We start from the raw sequence: 14,942 nt of genomic DNA, 5'->3' as shown, positions 1-14,942 counted from the left end.
ACAATCACTGTAAACCATTATAATAATTTAAGGAAATAATGTCGTTAATAAAAGTAAATACAAAATATCAATACAAAGTGTCAAGACAGAATAAACTCTGCTGCTGCAGCAACAGTCAGAGATACAGTCTATAAGGTAAGATATATGGATATCCAATGTATTAACACATTGTTTATGTAGGATATATATGTATTTATAGCCTAATCATACATTGTTTCTTCAACTTAAAAATAGCTGACCGTTTTTTTTCCCCTTCTCTGGGATTATGTTCCCAGTTTTGATCTCGGACGTCTGGTCACTTATAGCATATAAGAATATTCTATTCCTCTTAACCCAACTATGAATAATAAAACACGCCAAACCATGTGTCCTTTATCACAGCTACACATATGACAAAAAAAACACGTGGAAATCAGTGGTATTCAGAGAGGTAGGATTAGTTGAATGCGCTGACAGTTCATTGCTCCAGCCTAACGGATTACACTGAGCGGAGCGGGTGACCACTCCAAGATGGCGGCCCCGCGTCTCGTCAGCGCCAGTCGGCGGTAGCATTCGATGCTCCGTCTATGATTTAGGATGTCTATGGAGTGGGGTGCCCCCTCCCCAGGCCGGGCGGGGCGGGGCGGGGCGGGGGGCGTGTCTCACCTGGATGATGGTGGAGTCGATGAGGGACTGCAGGCGGATGAAGCCCGAGTACCAGTAGTTGGCCGCCCTGCAGTTCAGCGAGCTGGCGAAGCAGTTAGCTGGGAGGACAAACACAACGGGCGTCATGGTTACGGTCGCTCCAGCTCTCCAACACTAACCAGGGCTGTTCTGGACCCATCGGCTCATCGGCTAGTAGCGCACAATCTGGAATAGTCTGTTCATTATAGCAGGGGTTGGTATTGACTGGAATGAATTTAAAATGTACAATAATCTGTTGTCTTACTGCTGTGCATCGTTTAACCCGTAACGGTTCCATCAAAATGCTTTGGTTTTGTACCGATAAAAACACAACAACCATAAAATATGACTGTTGAAGAAAGGAGCAAATTACGACAAACATCCAATTAATCAATTAACTCTACTGATTTGATAATGAACGTCGATTCATTCTGGAATCCTTCCAGCCCAATAATAGCCAATAGATCTCTACCGATGGACTCGGTGTAGTCGCTGGGCAGCGGCAGCTGGTTGTAGGGGTAGCGGAGCCGGTAGGAGGTGGCGGCAGCGTCCAGGAACACCACGCCCACGAAGCCCGAGGGCTCGTGGAGGCTGGCGTTCTCCAGCTCCTCCTCGCTCGAGAACATCTCCAGCCGGTCCTGGATGACTGGAGGAGATCGCCCACGAGTGTGGTGGTAAACAGGGTAGGCCGGGCGGTAAACCGACTGCATTCATACAGCGCTGTTCTAACCAGCGGCCGCTCAAAGCGCTTTACAATACTGCCTCACATTCACCCGTTAACGCACACATTCACCCCGACGGCGGAGTCAACGACGCAGGGCGACAGCCAGCTCGTCAGGAGCAGTCAGGGTGAGGGTGTCAGGGATTTCTGAACACGCCCGCACACTCACACACACAAGTGTACTCACTCAGTCACACACACAAGTGTACTCACTCAGTCACACACACAAGTGTACTCACTCAGTCACACACACAAGTGCACTCACACACACACTTTTTGTACCCCAGCAGAGCAGCCTCAACATTCTGAAGAATGCAGCACGCACACGCACACACACACACACACACACACACACACACACACACACACACACACACACACAGTAACAGAGCAGCTCTCACGCATTTCCTGGGCCACCTCCTCCATGATGTGGGTGGTGACGTTGGTGATGGGAGTGTAGCCCAGCCCCTTGAGGAAGTAGTGGTCCTCTCGCTCCAGCTCCATGGTGGAGATGCCGCTGTAGTAGACGTGGGGGTTCAGGATGCTGATGAGGATCAGCAGGGCCAGCAGCAGCAGGGGCAGGATCAGCTCCTGCAGACGGAGAACACATCAGCCTGAAACACCAGGCGGCTTCCAGGAACGTTGACACTGAGGGCAGTTAGCGGACACTTATACCCAAAGCGACTTACAACCATTCACACACAGTCACACACCGACGGCAGCGTCAGCCACGCAGGGCCACGGCCAGCTGGTCAGGAGCAGGTAGGGTGAGGTGTACTGCTCAGGGAACCTCAAGACTCCTCTAGGAGGAGCCGGGAACGAACTAGCAACCTTCTGGTTACAAGTCATCCCGCTCTGCCTTCTGTGCTAAGCCAACATTACATTTCAATCGTGTTTAAATGTGGTACAGTGAATCTACGGCAACTATCACTTCTTGTCTATTAGTCATGATTGTCTATTATTGATTACAATTAATCATTGTAATCCAGTTTGGAGGTTAACTCGCGTGGAACATAAACTGGAGAAAGGAAACTGTATGCTTTAAACATAATCCACTAGCCTAAACCCCCTGATATGCTATTCTAACACCACTCATGTCCAAGGACTGCCCTCGTCACCCTCACATGAAGTGTGTGACGAAGGACCAGAGTGCCACTCCCTGGGCCTCGAACAACTGGAACCCTTTCAGCCTGAACACACAACCTGTTGAACGGCTTTGGACAATACGAGGTCTGGGGCTCAGGTCAACCAGCCAGAGTCCAATCAGGATCTACACCCTGATTGGACCGGAAACGTCGGAATGTCAACCTGGCAAGGCCAATAAGAGCCCTAGATAAAAGAGAAATGGAAAAGGGGGCACAACATACCAGTGCATATCTCTCTGTCTGTGTGTGTGTGTGTGTGTGTGTGTGTGTGTGTGTGTGTGTGTGTGTGTGTGTGTGTGTGTGTGTGTGTGTGTGTGTGTGTGTGTGTGTGTGTGTGTGTGTGTGTGTGTGTGTGTGTGTGTGTGTGTGTGTCAAACACCACCGTGATCTGAAGTTCAAAAGCACATTCCACTTCTTGACCGAAAGTTGTACAATAACCAAGCCACCGGTTTATAAAAGGTATTGGCTTAGTTTGCAAGAAAGGACAAGGTGTATGATGACTAGGTTGTAGGTCTCGCCGTGTGTCAATGTGTGTATGACACAAGCATTTTTTGTGACCTCTCCCTCTCTCTCTCCCTCCCTCCCTCCCTCCCTCTCCCACTCCCTCCCTCCCTCCCTCCCCGAGTGGTCCATAGAACGACTTTAACTCCTAATGCGTAACGTCTGCTCGCTCACTGAACACCACAGCATTACGTGGATAGGGTCTGTGCCAGAGATACAGTAGATGGGAAACAACCACGAGCACCCCAGGCTAAACGCCTGTTGAAGTGCTGGACTCACTCCTACGACCTGCATTACCAGCACCACTTACAATCCAGCAGGCCAGGAAGAACCCCCCCCCCCCACGAAAGACAATTAAACAGAAACACATGAAAGATGCATCAGTGAAACCCAAATCCAAATGAAAGATGCATGGGTTCAGAACCAGCAGGGAGGGTCAAGGCAGCGAGGGAACCAGAGGCATAAAGGGTGAACAGGCCTGGGACACAAATATCATTCGTGCAATGCATTAAAACTAAATCTAAAAGTCATGCATTTGGGTCTGTTGTGCTTTGTTAGTGGCACTTGGTTCATCTTTACTGTGTGGTCCGCGAAATATGGTTGTTTCTCTTCCTTCTGACAAATATTCTTAATGTAGGTGGCTTTGGATAAAAGCGTCTGCTAAATCCCCTAAATGTAAATGTGGGCTGTTAATGCCTAGTGTGATTTGTTTCGTCCATATTTCATCCACGGTGCCCAGGCCAGAAGCTTTGCCCCCGGACCCACCTGGAGACTCTGCTGCTTGGTCCTCCATTTGATCAGAACGTTCTTGTAGAGGAGGCTCTTGGTTTGGTTCCACACCCCAGCACCCCTTCTGTAGGTGGGCTGCATGCTCTCCGCATCCCTCATGTGGATCACGAACGGACGGGACGTGGTCTCCCTAATGCTGGCCTCAGCTGCAGCCAGAGACATCGGTTAGTGTGTTTGATAAAGACAGTCAATAAGAAAAAAGAACAATGAAATAATGACTAATACATTCTAGGTGATCAAGGCTGGACTTCCCTTCTGACCTTCTATTTGGTTGCTATGACCAGCCCATAAAACAGGAATATATCGGATATCGGAAGTCTGACGCCTTTGGGTCAGTGCTCTCATTAAGCATAAATAGCAAATCTGCAAAATTGTGGTTAAGACTTTTGTTTTATCCATTTCATCACCCATTTCTGCAAGGGAAGCAAAGCAATTGCTGTGTTTGAAACCCAGCCCAGTCCACCTCATGTGTGAACTGTATGACCTCTACACGTAACGAATGGCATCCAGGTATCACTGATGATCACTCAGTGATGAGTCAACATTAATAAGAACCGCTTATGGATTATCAGTTCAACTCCCCCCAAAATACACCAGATAAGAAGGGGAAGATCTCTCCTTTCGTCTGATGCTGCCGTGTGTTGTACATGCTAGCGAGGCGTGTGTAGGATCAGTCCTTGGTTATGGTTTCCGCATTATGTTGTTTTGTAAGATGTATCCGTCCTCCATTAGGATGTCTCTGTTGTTTGTCTATGATTTTCAGTCAAGCCTAGTTTATGTGTATAGCACATTTCATATGCTACACACAGACAGACGCGATGCGCTCTTAGGAATAACATAGAAAAAACCCTACCAACCATAGAGTGGTTTGAATAGACAAAAGAGACGATATGATTTAAATGGTGTAAACATTCAAGTTAAAATGATAATAGTATAAAATCTAAATGAGATAGAAAATTTTAAAAAAATTCAAGACAACCCACTACATTGGAAAGGCCTTACATTTAACAAAATAAATTGGTTTTTAGTCTGCTTTTAAATGAGTTTACTGATTCAGAAGATCTTAATTCAGCAGGTAGGGGATTCCAGAGTGTAGAAGCATAGTGACTAAAAGCCCCTTCCTCTGTTATCATTTATGCGTTGACACAACGTGTGAGACGCACATATTTGGTCTCCCAGGGATTGTTGTGGGCCAGAAGGCTAGGGCCATTCTGCTGTCCCAGTCTAGCCCAGTAGGGGGCTGTTTGGATGGTTCACCCCTACACGACTCAACGCTATTTACTTTGGAGCCACTTGCTCAGGTTCACTGTGTGTGATGTGCTCACTGTGGTCGCTGGAGTATTGATGCAGATCCACAACACGTAGAACCTAACCCTAACAACATGTTGAGTTCTGATGCATTATTCGATTATATATCTAATAATGTTCTATATTTAAGACCCATGTATCAACAACATGATACATTATTTGATTATAGATCCACAACACGTAGAGCTATGATACAGTTTAGATTGAAGATCCACAACATGTAGAGCGATGTATTATCTGATTATAGATAGAACATGTAGAGCTCAGATGCATTCACTGATGATGGATAAAACAGAGCTATATTGCATTATTATATTATAGATCCACAACACGTAGGGCTGTGATGTATTATGCGATTATTGATCAACAACATGCCTAGAGCTGCATGCATTATTAGATTCTAGAACAACAACACGTCTATCTCTGCATGCCTTATTAGATTGTAGATCAACAACTCTGCATGCATTATTAGATTGTAGATCCACAACATGCCTAGAGCTGCATGCATTATTAGATTGTAGATCTACATGTCTAGCTCTGCATGCATAATTAGATTGTAGATCAACATGTCTAGCTCTGCATGCATTATTAGATTGTAGATCAACAACCACTGCGTTATATCTGGTAACTGGCAACTGAAGATCCAGAATTAGATACCTCCACAGGCTGAGTCAACACCAAAGCAAAACAAAATCAAATGCATTTGAGTAATTACGCCGATTCCACAACACCATCCAAGCCAATAAGAGGACATTCAGTTTTCCTCACAGAAATGCACCCATACCAAACCAAAGGCATGCTGAAACACACAAACTGCCAATAGAGGTGAACTATAGTTGATTCAATAACCATAAACACAATCAGATAAGATAATAATAAGTCATATATTTGGATTATATCTTCATGAACAGGGAACTGCGAGGTCGCAACGTCCTCGCTGGCAGCCGGCAGGCTCCACAACAGGGTTTTACGGTTAAAAGGTTGATGACATATAATCAGATGTCCCAGAGCACCGTGTGCTTATGGTTGACCCTGTAGTAATGATAAAATAATAATGAACCGTAGCTTCCGTGTATTGATGTTTGACCCTGCAGTAATATTATAATAGCAGGCTGAGATCACAACACCATGTATTAATGGTTGACCCTGCAGTAATGATAATTAATAATAATAATGTATCAGAGCAGCGTTTATCAATGGTTGACCCCGCCGTAATGATATTATCAAAATGTACCAGAGCAGCGTGTTTATGGTTGACCCTGCAGTGATGATTTATATAATACTAATGTACCAGTTACAGGAGGCAGACATCACAACACCGGGTATGTATGGGTGACCCTGCAGGAATGATAAAGGTTATAACACCCCAACACCGTGTATGTAAGGGTGAAAGTGTAATCTCGATATATTTAATGATACATATAATAAGGTCCAAGTCACCGACCACACTGCAGCTACGCCTCAGACCCCTGTTGTGCGGTTACCTGCAAACCGACCATGATAACAATAATGAGTGGGATCACTGTATATAATTATGATACATTATAATAACAAGTTGTATCACTCTATATTACTATGACACATAACAATGAGTGTGATCACTGACTGTTATTATGATATATTATAATAATGTGGGGTTACCAGTGACCGCACGGCAGCAGGCTTCACAACACTACGACGGGTCGCGGTGCAGAAAATACTTACGTATAAAAGACATTAAGACATGTCTCCGCCGTGTCGTCCTCCGGTTTGTTTAATAAATCGCAATGTTTTTACGCCAGCACGAACGAGAGGCGCTCGGTTTTCGCTTCGCTACTTCCGCCCAGGCACGGCGTCAGGATTCCAGTTCTGTATGGGCCAGACCAATTGTGGGTGGACCTTAAATTAAAAACGTTATCAAATCCTTGTTTAACCTAATACAAATGACTGAGTAATATACTGTTATATTTTCTGTGCATAATAGCATGATGCTCTTTAAATATTTTGTTGCATTGTAAAAAGTTTCGGTGCATAGGACGGACCCATCCATGATCGCTCCTCCACCGAATTCTGCGACCCACCGAAAGGTGTGACCCCAGGGGGCGCTGTTGCATATTTTCTGCAATATGCACGAGTTTGAAGCGCAGACAGGCATGACAAAAACATACATAAAACATAAGATCTCCCCCCAACCAATTACCTTTTTATTAAAGGTGCTTAATAGATACATTTGATATATTTGATTAGCATTTAACAGACCCACACAATGGATATTATAATATATCATAATAACAGTCAGTGATCACACTCATTGTTATGTGTCATAGTAATCCAGTGATCCCACTCATTATTGTTATCATGGTCGGTTTGCAGGTAACCGCACAACAGGGGTCTGAGGCGTAGCTGCAGTGTGGTCGTTTAGTACGATCCTTCACCGGTGCTTCTTTACCCATAAAACGCTGATTTACCTTTGAGCATTTCCTATTATAGGCTACTGTGTAAAATTCTGTTTAGAATTAATTTTAGTATCAAGAAAAGAGAGACCAACCGATGTCTAATGTTTTATTTATGTTTTTGTTATAATGCAAACGTCACGTGCATGTTGCAGAAAATGTGCAACTCTGCCCCCTGGGGTCACAATTTTCGGTGGGTCGCAGAATTCGGTGCAACACCGGTTCGGTACCGTGAAGTTAGTTTGATGTTGGTTATTCGACAGATATTCGGATATTCATTTCCTATGGAAAACGGCTTTTTGCTCAATAGGTTCCGAGTAATGGGACCCAGACACCCCAGACCAATGCAGACCTGTCCTGCTATGTGGTAGTAACAAGACACACCTCACTAAAAATTCATATTTTGCACCCCCTATTTTATTTAAATATTTTATGAATCCCATTCATTTCCAATGGAAAACGGCTTTTTCCCTAATGAGGCACTTTGAAAACATTAAAGTAAAAAAGGAGGTGCAAAACCAGATGCCTTGCAGTGTCCAACTCGGGACACTTGGGGGGAGAGAGGAGAGTGGTGGGGTACTAAGTCAATGGTAGACTAAGCGTCTTAGAGTACCATATTAAGCGCTATATCAATTTATTTTATTATTATTATTATACTTCATGTAATATCGACATTCCATGCACCATTGGAAAGCTGTGAGGCTCAGGATTCCAAAGGTACTCAGCATTCCATGTCAAACTGTATGGTGTGAGTTATAATGACTGATTTATGCGGATATCTCCCCCCCCCCCCCCCCCACACACACACACTGTGCTCCTCCACCTACTAGTCCTTGTAAATACCTTTAGGAACATGCTGATACAGAATGTTGGCCATTAAAATGTCAGTAAGAGTCCGTATGAAACATTAATGAAATATGAAGGAAGAGGGCAACAATTTGCAAATAGTATTATAACAAATCACTTTGTTTGAGATGTTTGGGTTATGAAAATCATAAAAAAGAATACAGAAATTACAGAGAAAATACATATTTGTATGGCTATATTTAGTTTTCTCTAGCAGAACCTCAGACCAGTCCCTCCAGAAAAATGCGGCGTTTTTTTGGTGATTGTTGCGGCCAAAAATCCTTGATTATGCGACACGTTATCTTAAACAATGCGATGAAATATGCGGCATATTTATGCAATGAAATTGCGGGAACTTCCAAAAATTGCGGGAACTTCGATTACTTTAACGTCGCGTAATTACATCACTTCATAACGTTCCCATGGCAACAGGGGAAAATGGCTGCTCTCGTGTGAAGTAAACGCAAACATTTTCAACTTTCTGCTAAGATATATGTGACTTTTTTGCAACGAAAATGCATGGATTATGAATTCCTGCAAGCCCCGCATATTTTGCGCGGAAATCTGAGATTTATGAGGTGAAAGTGCGGCATATTTGAAAAAATGCGGCCCCTGCATGAATATGCGGACTTTGGCTGATAAAAAAAAACGAAAAAGAAAGGAAAACTTGATAATCCATTCTAAATTTGAAAGGTAACAAGTAGACAGGAGTTATGTGCAACTGATAAGGACAGAATTGGAATTTTGGGAAAATGGCCTGCAAGACATATAGTGTGGTGTGCCTTATACCACATAGCAGGACAGGTCTGCATTGGTCTGGGGTGTCTGGATCCCATAACTCGGAAGCTATTGAGCAAAAAGGCTTTTTCCATAGGAAATTAATGGGATTTTTAAAAAATGTAAATAAAATCTGAGGTGTATAATATGAATTTTTAGTGAGGTGTGTCTTGTTAGAACCACATAGCAGGTCTGCATCGGTCTGGGGTGTCTGGCCACCATAATTCGGAAGCTATTGAGCAAAAAGCAATTTTCCATAGGAAATGAATATCCGAATAGCTGTCGAATTCCCAACACGAAACTAGCTTCACCACGGTCAAGCCGGTTCGGTCGCGGCTTGGCACGAAGGAACGTTCCTCTGCGTCTTTCTCGTAGATCGCGCCATCTTTCAACGTCTTTGTTAACTGATAGCATAATAAATCGTAATATCTTAACTGCGCTGCAAGGAAATGATCTGCATGACACGAGTAGTCTTAAATAATAACGGATTACTGAACCTTGATGTATAATGTTGCAGGTCATGCAGGAGCATATTGACTTATTGCATGCATAAATTAGCAGACAACATGCATACTTACAGTTCATTACACACAAAAAACAACGATTGTGTCCTACATTACAACATGTGTTCAGTAATATAAATGTAAACATTATGTAAATTAATATTTCTAAATAAATATAAATATTTGGGTAAATAGAAAGTATTTCCTACTACAGCTGATAAATATTCCACATTTTTAAACAAGAATGCCATCGATAAAGAGAAGAGACAAGACAAAGAATCAGCATGTAGCCGACCCCAGCATTGTGGCACACCCCTCAAAGTGTTCTCCGTCAGTTAACCAGACAGCGGCCATCGTTGGAAAGGAAAACAACCAAAGGACGATCTAAACCTTTTATTAGGTCTTCATACAACATGTCTGTGCGTGTGTGTGTGACGGTATTCCTCCGTCAGGTCGGACACTAGCGGCAGGGGGGCGGAGCCTGGGGCGCCCGGGGGAGGCGGGACCTCGGCGTAGCGGAGATAGCGCTGGAGGAGGGGGGGCACGGGGGAGCTGCTGGACGGCCGCTGGCGCGCGCAGAGCCGGACGCCCCACGACCTCACTGACCGTCAGCCTGCACAGGTGAGACAGACACGGACGGACTCTGACCGGGGGAGGGGGGGGGGGGAGAGAGAGGGGGGGGGGGGGGGGGAGTGGGAGTGGGGGGGAGAGAGAGGGGTGGGGGGGGAGAGAGAGAGGGGAGGGAGAGGGGGGGGGGGGAGAGGGAGAGAGAGGGGGGGGACAGGGAGAGAGAGGGGGGGGACAGGGAGAGAGAGGGGGGGAGAGGGAGAGAGAGGGGTGGGGGGGAGAGGGAGAGAGAGGGGGGGGGGGGCGGGGGGGGGGAGGGAGAGGGAGAGGGGTGGGGGGGAGACGGGGGGGAGGGAGAGAGAGGGAGAGGGGTGGGGGGGGAGAGGGAGAGAGAGGGGGGGGGGAGGGAGAGAGAGGGAGAGGGGTGGGGGGGAGAGGGAGAGAGAGGGGGACGGGGACGGGGGGGGGGAGGGAGAGGGAGAGGGGTGGGGGGGAGACAGGGGGAGGGAGAGAGGGAGAGGGGTGGGGGGGAGACAGGGGGAGGGAGAGAGAGGGAGAGGGGTGGGGGGGAGACGGGGGGAGGGAGAGGAAGTTATTGACGATCCACAATGGAGCAGGAGCAGGAGGAGGAGTGCTTCAACCCGCTGTGCGTCCCCGTACCGTAACGCGCGTGAGGCGTCCAGGACCGCTCCTCCAGCCTGAGGTCCAGAACGCGCCTCAGGGGCGGACTCAGAGTGGACCAGTTCACAAACGCCAGAAGGTAGTTCAACACATCACCGTCTGCTTCCTGGAGCCTGCCAAAGCACAACACGGCGGTTGCCAAAGGAAGACACATTGTCAAGCCGGTGTTGTGGAGAGGCCGAGAGAGGAGGGATTGAAAGACAATTGCAGGCAGATTTTTTTGTCTGCAACATAGGTCTGATTCTACTCTGTGCACTGTGATCGAAAGGGGCCCCGATAGGATTTAGGCCCCATTTATAGGCCCAATCCCATTCATTCCCATTTTCTTCCCCTTACCCCTCCCCTTGTTTTGAAGGGGTAAGGGGCAACGTAAACCCTCAGCAGAAAACAATGGAGCCTAGCAACAACAACAACAACAACAACAACAAGAGATCTGGGTCCTGCGTCTCCAGTCCAGCCGCTCTGGAGAAGCTAGCCGTGAAGGACCTACATGTTGGGCTGCAGCAGGAGAGAAGGGTCCAGTCCGGCCCGCAGTAGCAGGGGCAGCCAGCAGGGGGCGCTTCGCACCGCGCTGAGGGCCACACACACCAGCCCTCTGAGCTCCTGTAGGCTTAACACCGCACCGGGGACCCCGGTCCTCCCCTCTGGGGCCCCCGGGACCGGGCAGCCCCCTATGGCTCAGTATGAGCCTCAGCAGCTCCGTGTTCCCCAGGGCCAGGGCGTGCATCCAGGGGTCCTCGTCCAGACGGGCGCCGGCGGCCACCAGCAGCCTCACCGACTCACTGAGGTTTAAGGAGACGGGGGTTAATTGGATCGCACTCCTCAAGATGTCAAAAAGACTTTAATGTCATTATAGTCACAGTGATAAATGGACAGTGTTGGGCAGGTTACTTTAAAAAAGAAACTAAATGAATTACTCAGTTACAAATTACTAAAGTAACTAGTTACTGTAGGGTATTATAACTATTGCGTTACTTTCAAGTACATTAAAACAACAACTGCCCGACTCTACCTCAGATTGGCTTACCATGAGATGTTACCCTACCTCAGCCAATTCTTTGTCATCAATTATGGGATTGTCTCGTGTCCGCTAACCAAGGACGACAGTTCAAGTAAAGCTTTGCCGCTCGGCTTAGAGATCTGGTTGGTCGGACATTACTGAAAAAAGTGCCGTTGTTCCCATCACTGTATCAATGCATGGCGTGTAAATAAAGGCCAAAGCTGATGAATAAGAGTAACAGCCCGACTACTGGTGAGGGAGACAGGGAGACAGATAGGGTGAAACATACAAGGCCTGCAGGCCAAGCCCGCCAAGGTGAACGACATCGCCTGAGGAACCAATCCGCCCGCCCCACCAGTCTCTGCCCCACGGGTACACTGCAGGCCCGGGACGAGTCACACTGAGGGTGGTATATTGGATTCTGTACGTCCTGGCACTTAATGTATGCACTTATTGTACGTCCTGCTTAAATAGTACTTAGCATTGTGTAGCATCTTATCCTAGCTATCTCTGTTGTACACGGGGAATGGGTTAACCTAGTGATGGTTAGTGCTCAGCACTTGGTTCTATGAACATCCTTACTGCACCGACAAAGATATTTTGTTGTTTCTCTCCTTCTGACAACTGTACTGATTGTAAGTCGCTTCGGACAAAAGGCCCAGAATGTGACTGACTGTAGGGCAGGCCCACACACCTGCAGCGCCTGTCGGGGGTGAGCGATAAGGCGAAGGCCAGTGGGGAGCGGAGGCCCAGGATGGGGGTGCAGTCCTGGGCGTCTGGGCTGTACCCCTCCCTCAGCAGCAGCCCGACGCTCGGACTGGGCTTCCTCACGGCCATGTAGAGCGGGCTGACCCGGCCCTCCCCGCGGTCGCAGGCGCGGTCCGTGATGGCGATCAGCCTCTCCAGGATCCTGGGGGAGGACATCAGGGCCGGCGTCAGGTCACCGTTCTGCCGTCAGCTTAAAGCCGCTACGGTTTACACACTGCTGCGTCCCTTACGTTACATCAGAATCAAACGATTAACCGTTACCACTCCGCAACAGGCATCCAATCGCAGGCCTCGCGCCGTCAAGGACGCCGTCTTTAGGGGACTTCTAGAGGTTTACTGCTGACCATGTGATGTGCCCTTTAGCAGTGCACAGTGCACAGTGCTTTAAGAGCCATTTCCCTCCAACACGACCTCCTGAACCCCAGAGAGCCTACGGCGGAATGGGGTTCAGTACCGGCGGCAGCTGACTCAGAGAACCTGGGCCACGTTTTTCAGAAATTTAATCTGGATCAAATTGATCCGGATTTGGAATTGTTTTGCCATCCAGGATCACCTGATCCATCTTACTTGCATGCCAGTTTATAAAGGAACATTCGATTGGATCAACGTGATCCAAATACCAAATTTCCGGATAACCAAAGGAATCCACCCTTCCGATGGGATCAGGATAATCCTGTTTTTTCGGATCAAATAGATCCCAAACCGAGTTCAACGTTTTGAAAAACCCAAATGGCAGGTTTGATTGATCCAGGTCATTGATCCAGATGTAAGATCGGATTACATGATCTAAACTTAGTTCGGGATCTCTCTTTTGCTCGGGCCCCAGCGCTGAACGGGGCTCAGTACCGGCGGTGGCCGAACTCGGCGGCGGCGTGGATGGGCAGCTGGGGCCAGTCGCTGCTGCAGGCCAGGTTGGGGTCCGCCCCGTGCTGCACCAGGACCTCCACGCAGCCCTCGTGGCCCTCCTGGACGCCAGCATCAGCGGCGTGGCCAGGTCTGCCGCCTGCGCGTTGACGTTGCCCCTACAGGAACCCGGAGAACAGTCAGTGGACTCGCGTTCAGTCGGCTCCCAGTCCGGTGTCCCAAGCCCTGCAGACGACCCCAGACTCAGAGACTCTGCATAGCCTCCCCCTAGAATAAACACACTGAATCATTCATATAAATATTCTTTATACCGTCTGTTTGGTTTGCCCTGTTTGTCTTTATTTAAGCATTTACTTTAGCATTTACATTAACGTCTATTTCTGTTTTCATTAGTATTAGTATTCTTATTAGGGGTCCAAGCCAACAGGTTGGATCCCTATTGTTTTGTAGCAATTATTATTTTTCGTATTATTGTATTTGATCTTATCCCGTGTTGTCCCTCGACTGCTCGGCTGTGGTAACAAAGGTACTTCCCCTCAGGGGGTTAATAAAGTTTCCATCTATCTTGATATACGAAAGATTAAATATCTACGTCAATGCCAAACGCCAGGACATTTACCACAGACCCCCCCCCCCCTGATGAGACGGTGGCTGACCTGCTCCGACGAGCGCCTCCAGGCATCTGCGGCGGCCGTACTGCGCTGCCACGAAGAGGGGCGTGATGCTGTGGTCGTCCACCGCCTCCAGGCGAGCCACGCCGATGAGAACACCCACAATCTCCCTGTAGCCCTGGGGGAGGGGAAGGGAACACACACAGTGGCTGAGGAGGGCGAGCGGGGTCGACTCGTACCTGGAAGGTCGCTGGTTCGATCCCGGCTCCTCCTAGCGGAGCGTCGAGGTGTCCCTGAGCGAGACGCCCCCCCTGACTGCTGCTGACCCAGCTGGCTGTCGCTGTGCGGGGGTGACTCCGCCGTCGGGGTGCGGATTTGTGCATGAATGTAAGTCGCGTGGGACCAAATCGTCAGCTAACTGCCCTGAATCTAAATACACAACGGCGTGCCTTAGACTCAGTGGAGCCTCATTCACTGGTCCCAGTCTCTGTGTGTCCCCCTCACCTTGTAGACGGCGTGGTGGAGGCAGGTCCATCGACAGGCCGTGTGCGTGCCGTTGACCTCGGCCCCCCTGCTGACCAACAGCTGGGCGACCTCCTTGTGACCCCCGTCCACGGCTAGGAGAGGAAGGAGCCGGCTGATTGGTCGCAGAGCACAGTGGCGCGCCAAACAGACACCGAACTCAATGACCCGGTTATTGGAGGTTTTTGTAATCTTGTTCCTATTGAAGACATGTTTTAGCTATTTTTAATAAATGACGCGCGAC

At 48.0% G+C, this 14,942-nt stretch overlaps 2 protein-coding genes across 2 annotated transcripts in view; both read right to left on the bottom strand.

The window, feature by feature from the left end:
- Positions 1 to 7,175, bottom strand: part of abca5 (ATP-binding cassette, sub-family A (ABC1), member 5) — a 45,276-nt gene extending 38,101 nt beyond the window's left edge. Inside the window, exons 1-5 of the mRNA XM_060037707.1 lie at positions 6,832 to 7,175; positions 3,796 to 3,965; positions 1,786 to 1,975; positions 1,136 to 1,309; positions 646 to 743 (exon numbers count right to left, since the gene is read on the bottom strand). Coding sequence (XP_059893690.1) covers positions 646 to 743; positions 1,136 to 1,309; positions 1,786 to 1,975; positions 3,796 to 3,965; positions 6,832 to 6,844 — 645 coding nt within the window. The 5' untranslated portion in view covers positions 6,845 to 7,175. The remainder of the gene's footprint in view (positions 1 to 645; positions 744 to 1,135; positions 1,310 to 1,785; positions 1,976 to 3,795; positions 3,966 to 6,831) is intronic.
- Positions 7,176 to 10,809: 3,634 nt separating this feature from the next.
- Positions 10,810 to 14,942, bottom strand: part of LOC132446751 (ankyrin repeat and SOCS box protein 3-like) — a 7,023-nt gene continuing 2,890 nt past the window's right edge. Inside the window, 8 exon segments of the mRNA XM_060037204.1 lie at positions 10,810 to 11,046; positions 11,424 to 11,594; positions 11,596 to 11,715; positions 12,628 to 12,843; positions 13,548 to 13,671; positions 13,674 to 13,790; positions 14,222 to 14,354; positions 14,681 to 14,917. Coding sequence (XP_059893187.1) covers positions 10,845 to 11,046; positions 11,424 to 11,594; positions 11,596 to 11,715; positions 12,628 to 12,843; positions 13,548 to 13,671; positions 13,674 to 13,790; positions 14,222 to 14,354; positions 14,681 to 14,917 — 1,320 coding nt within the window. The 3' untranslated portion in view covers positions 10,810 to 10,844.

The sequence above is a fragment of the Gadus macrocephalus genome, chromosome 18 (genome assembly GCF_031168955.1).
Source record: "Gadus macrocephalus chromosome 18, ASM3116895v1".
NCBI lineage: Eukaryota > Metazoa > Chordata > Actinopteri > Gadiformes > Gadidae > Gadus > Gadus macrocephalus.
Note: the sequence above shows the minus strand (reverse complement) of the source record. Positions and strands in the feature narration are given on the sequence as shown.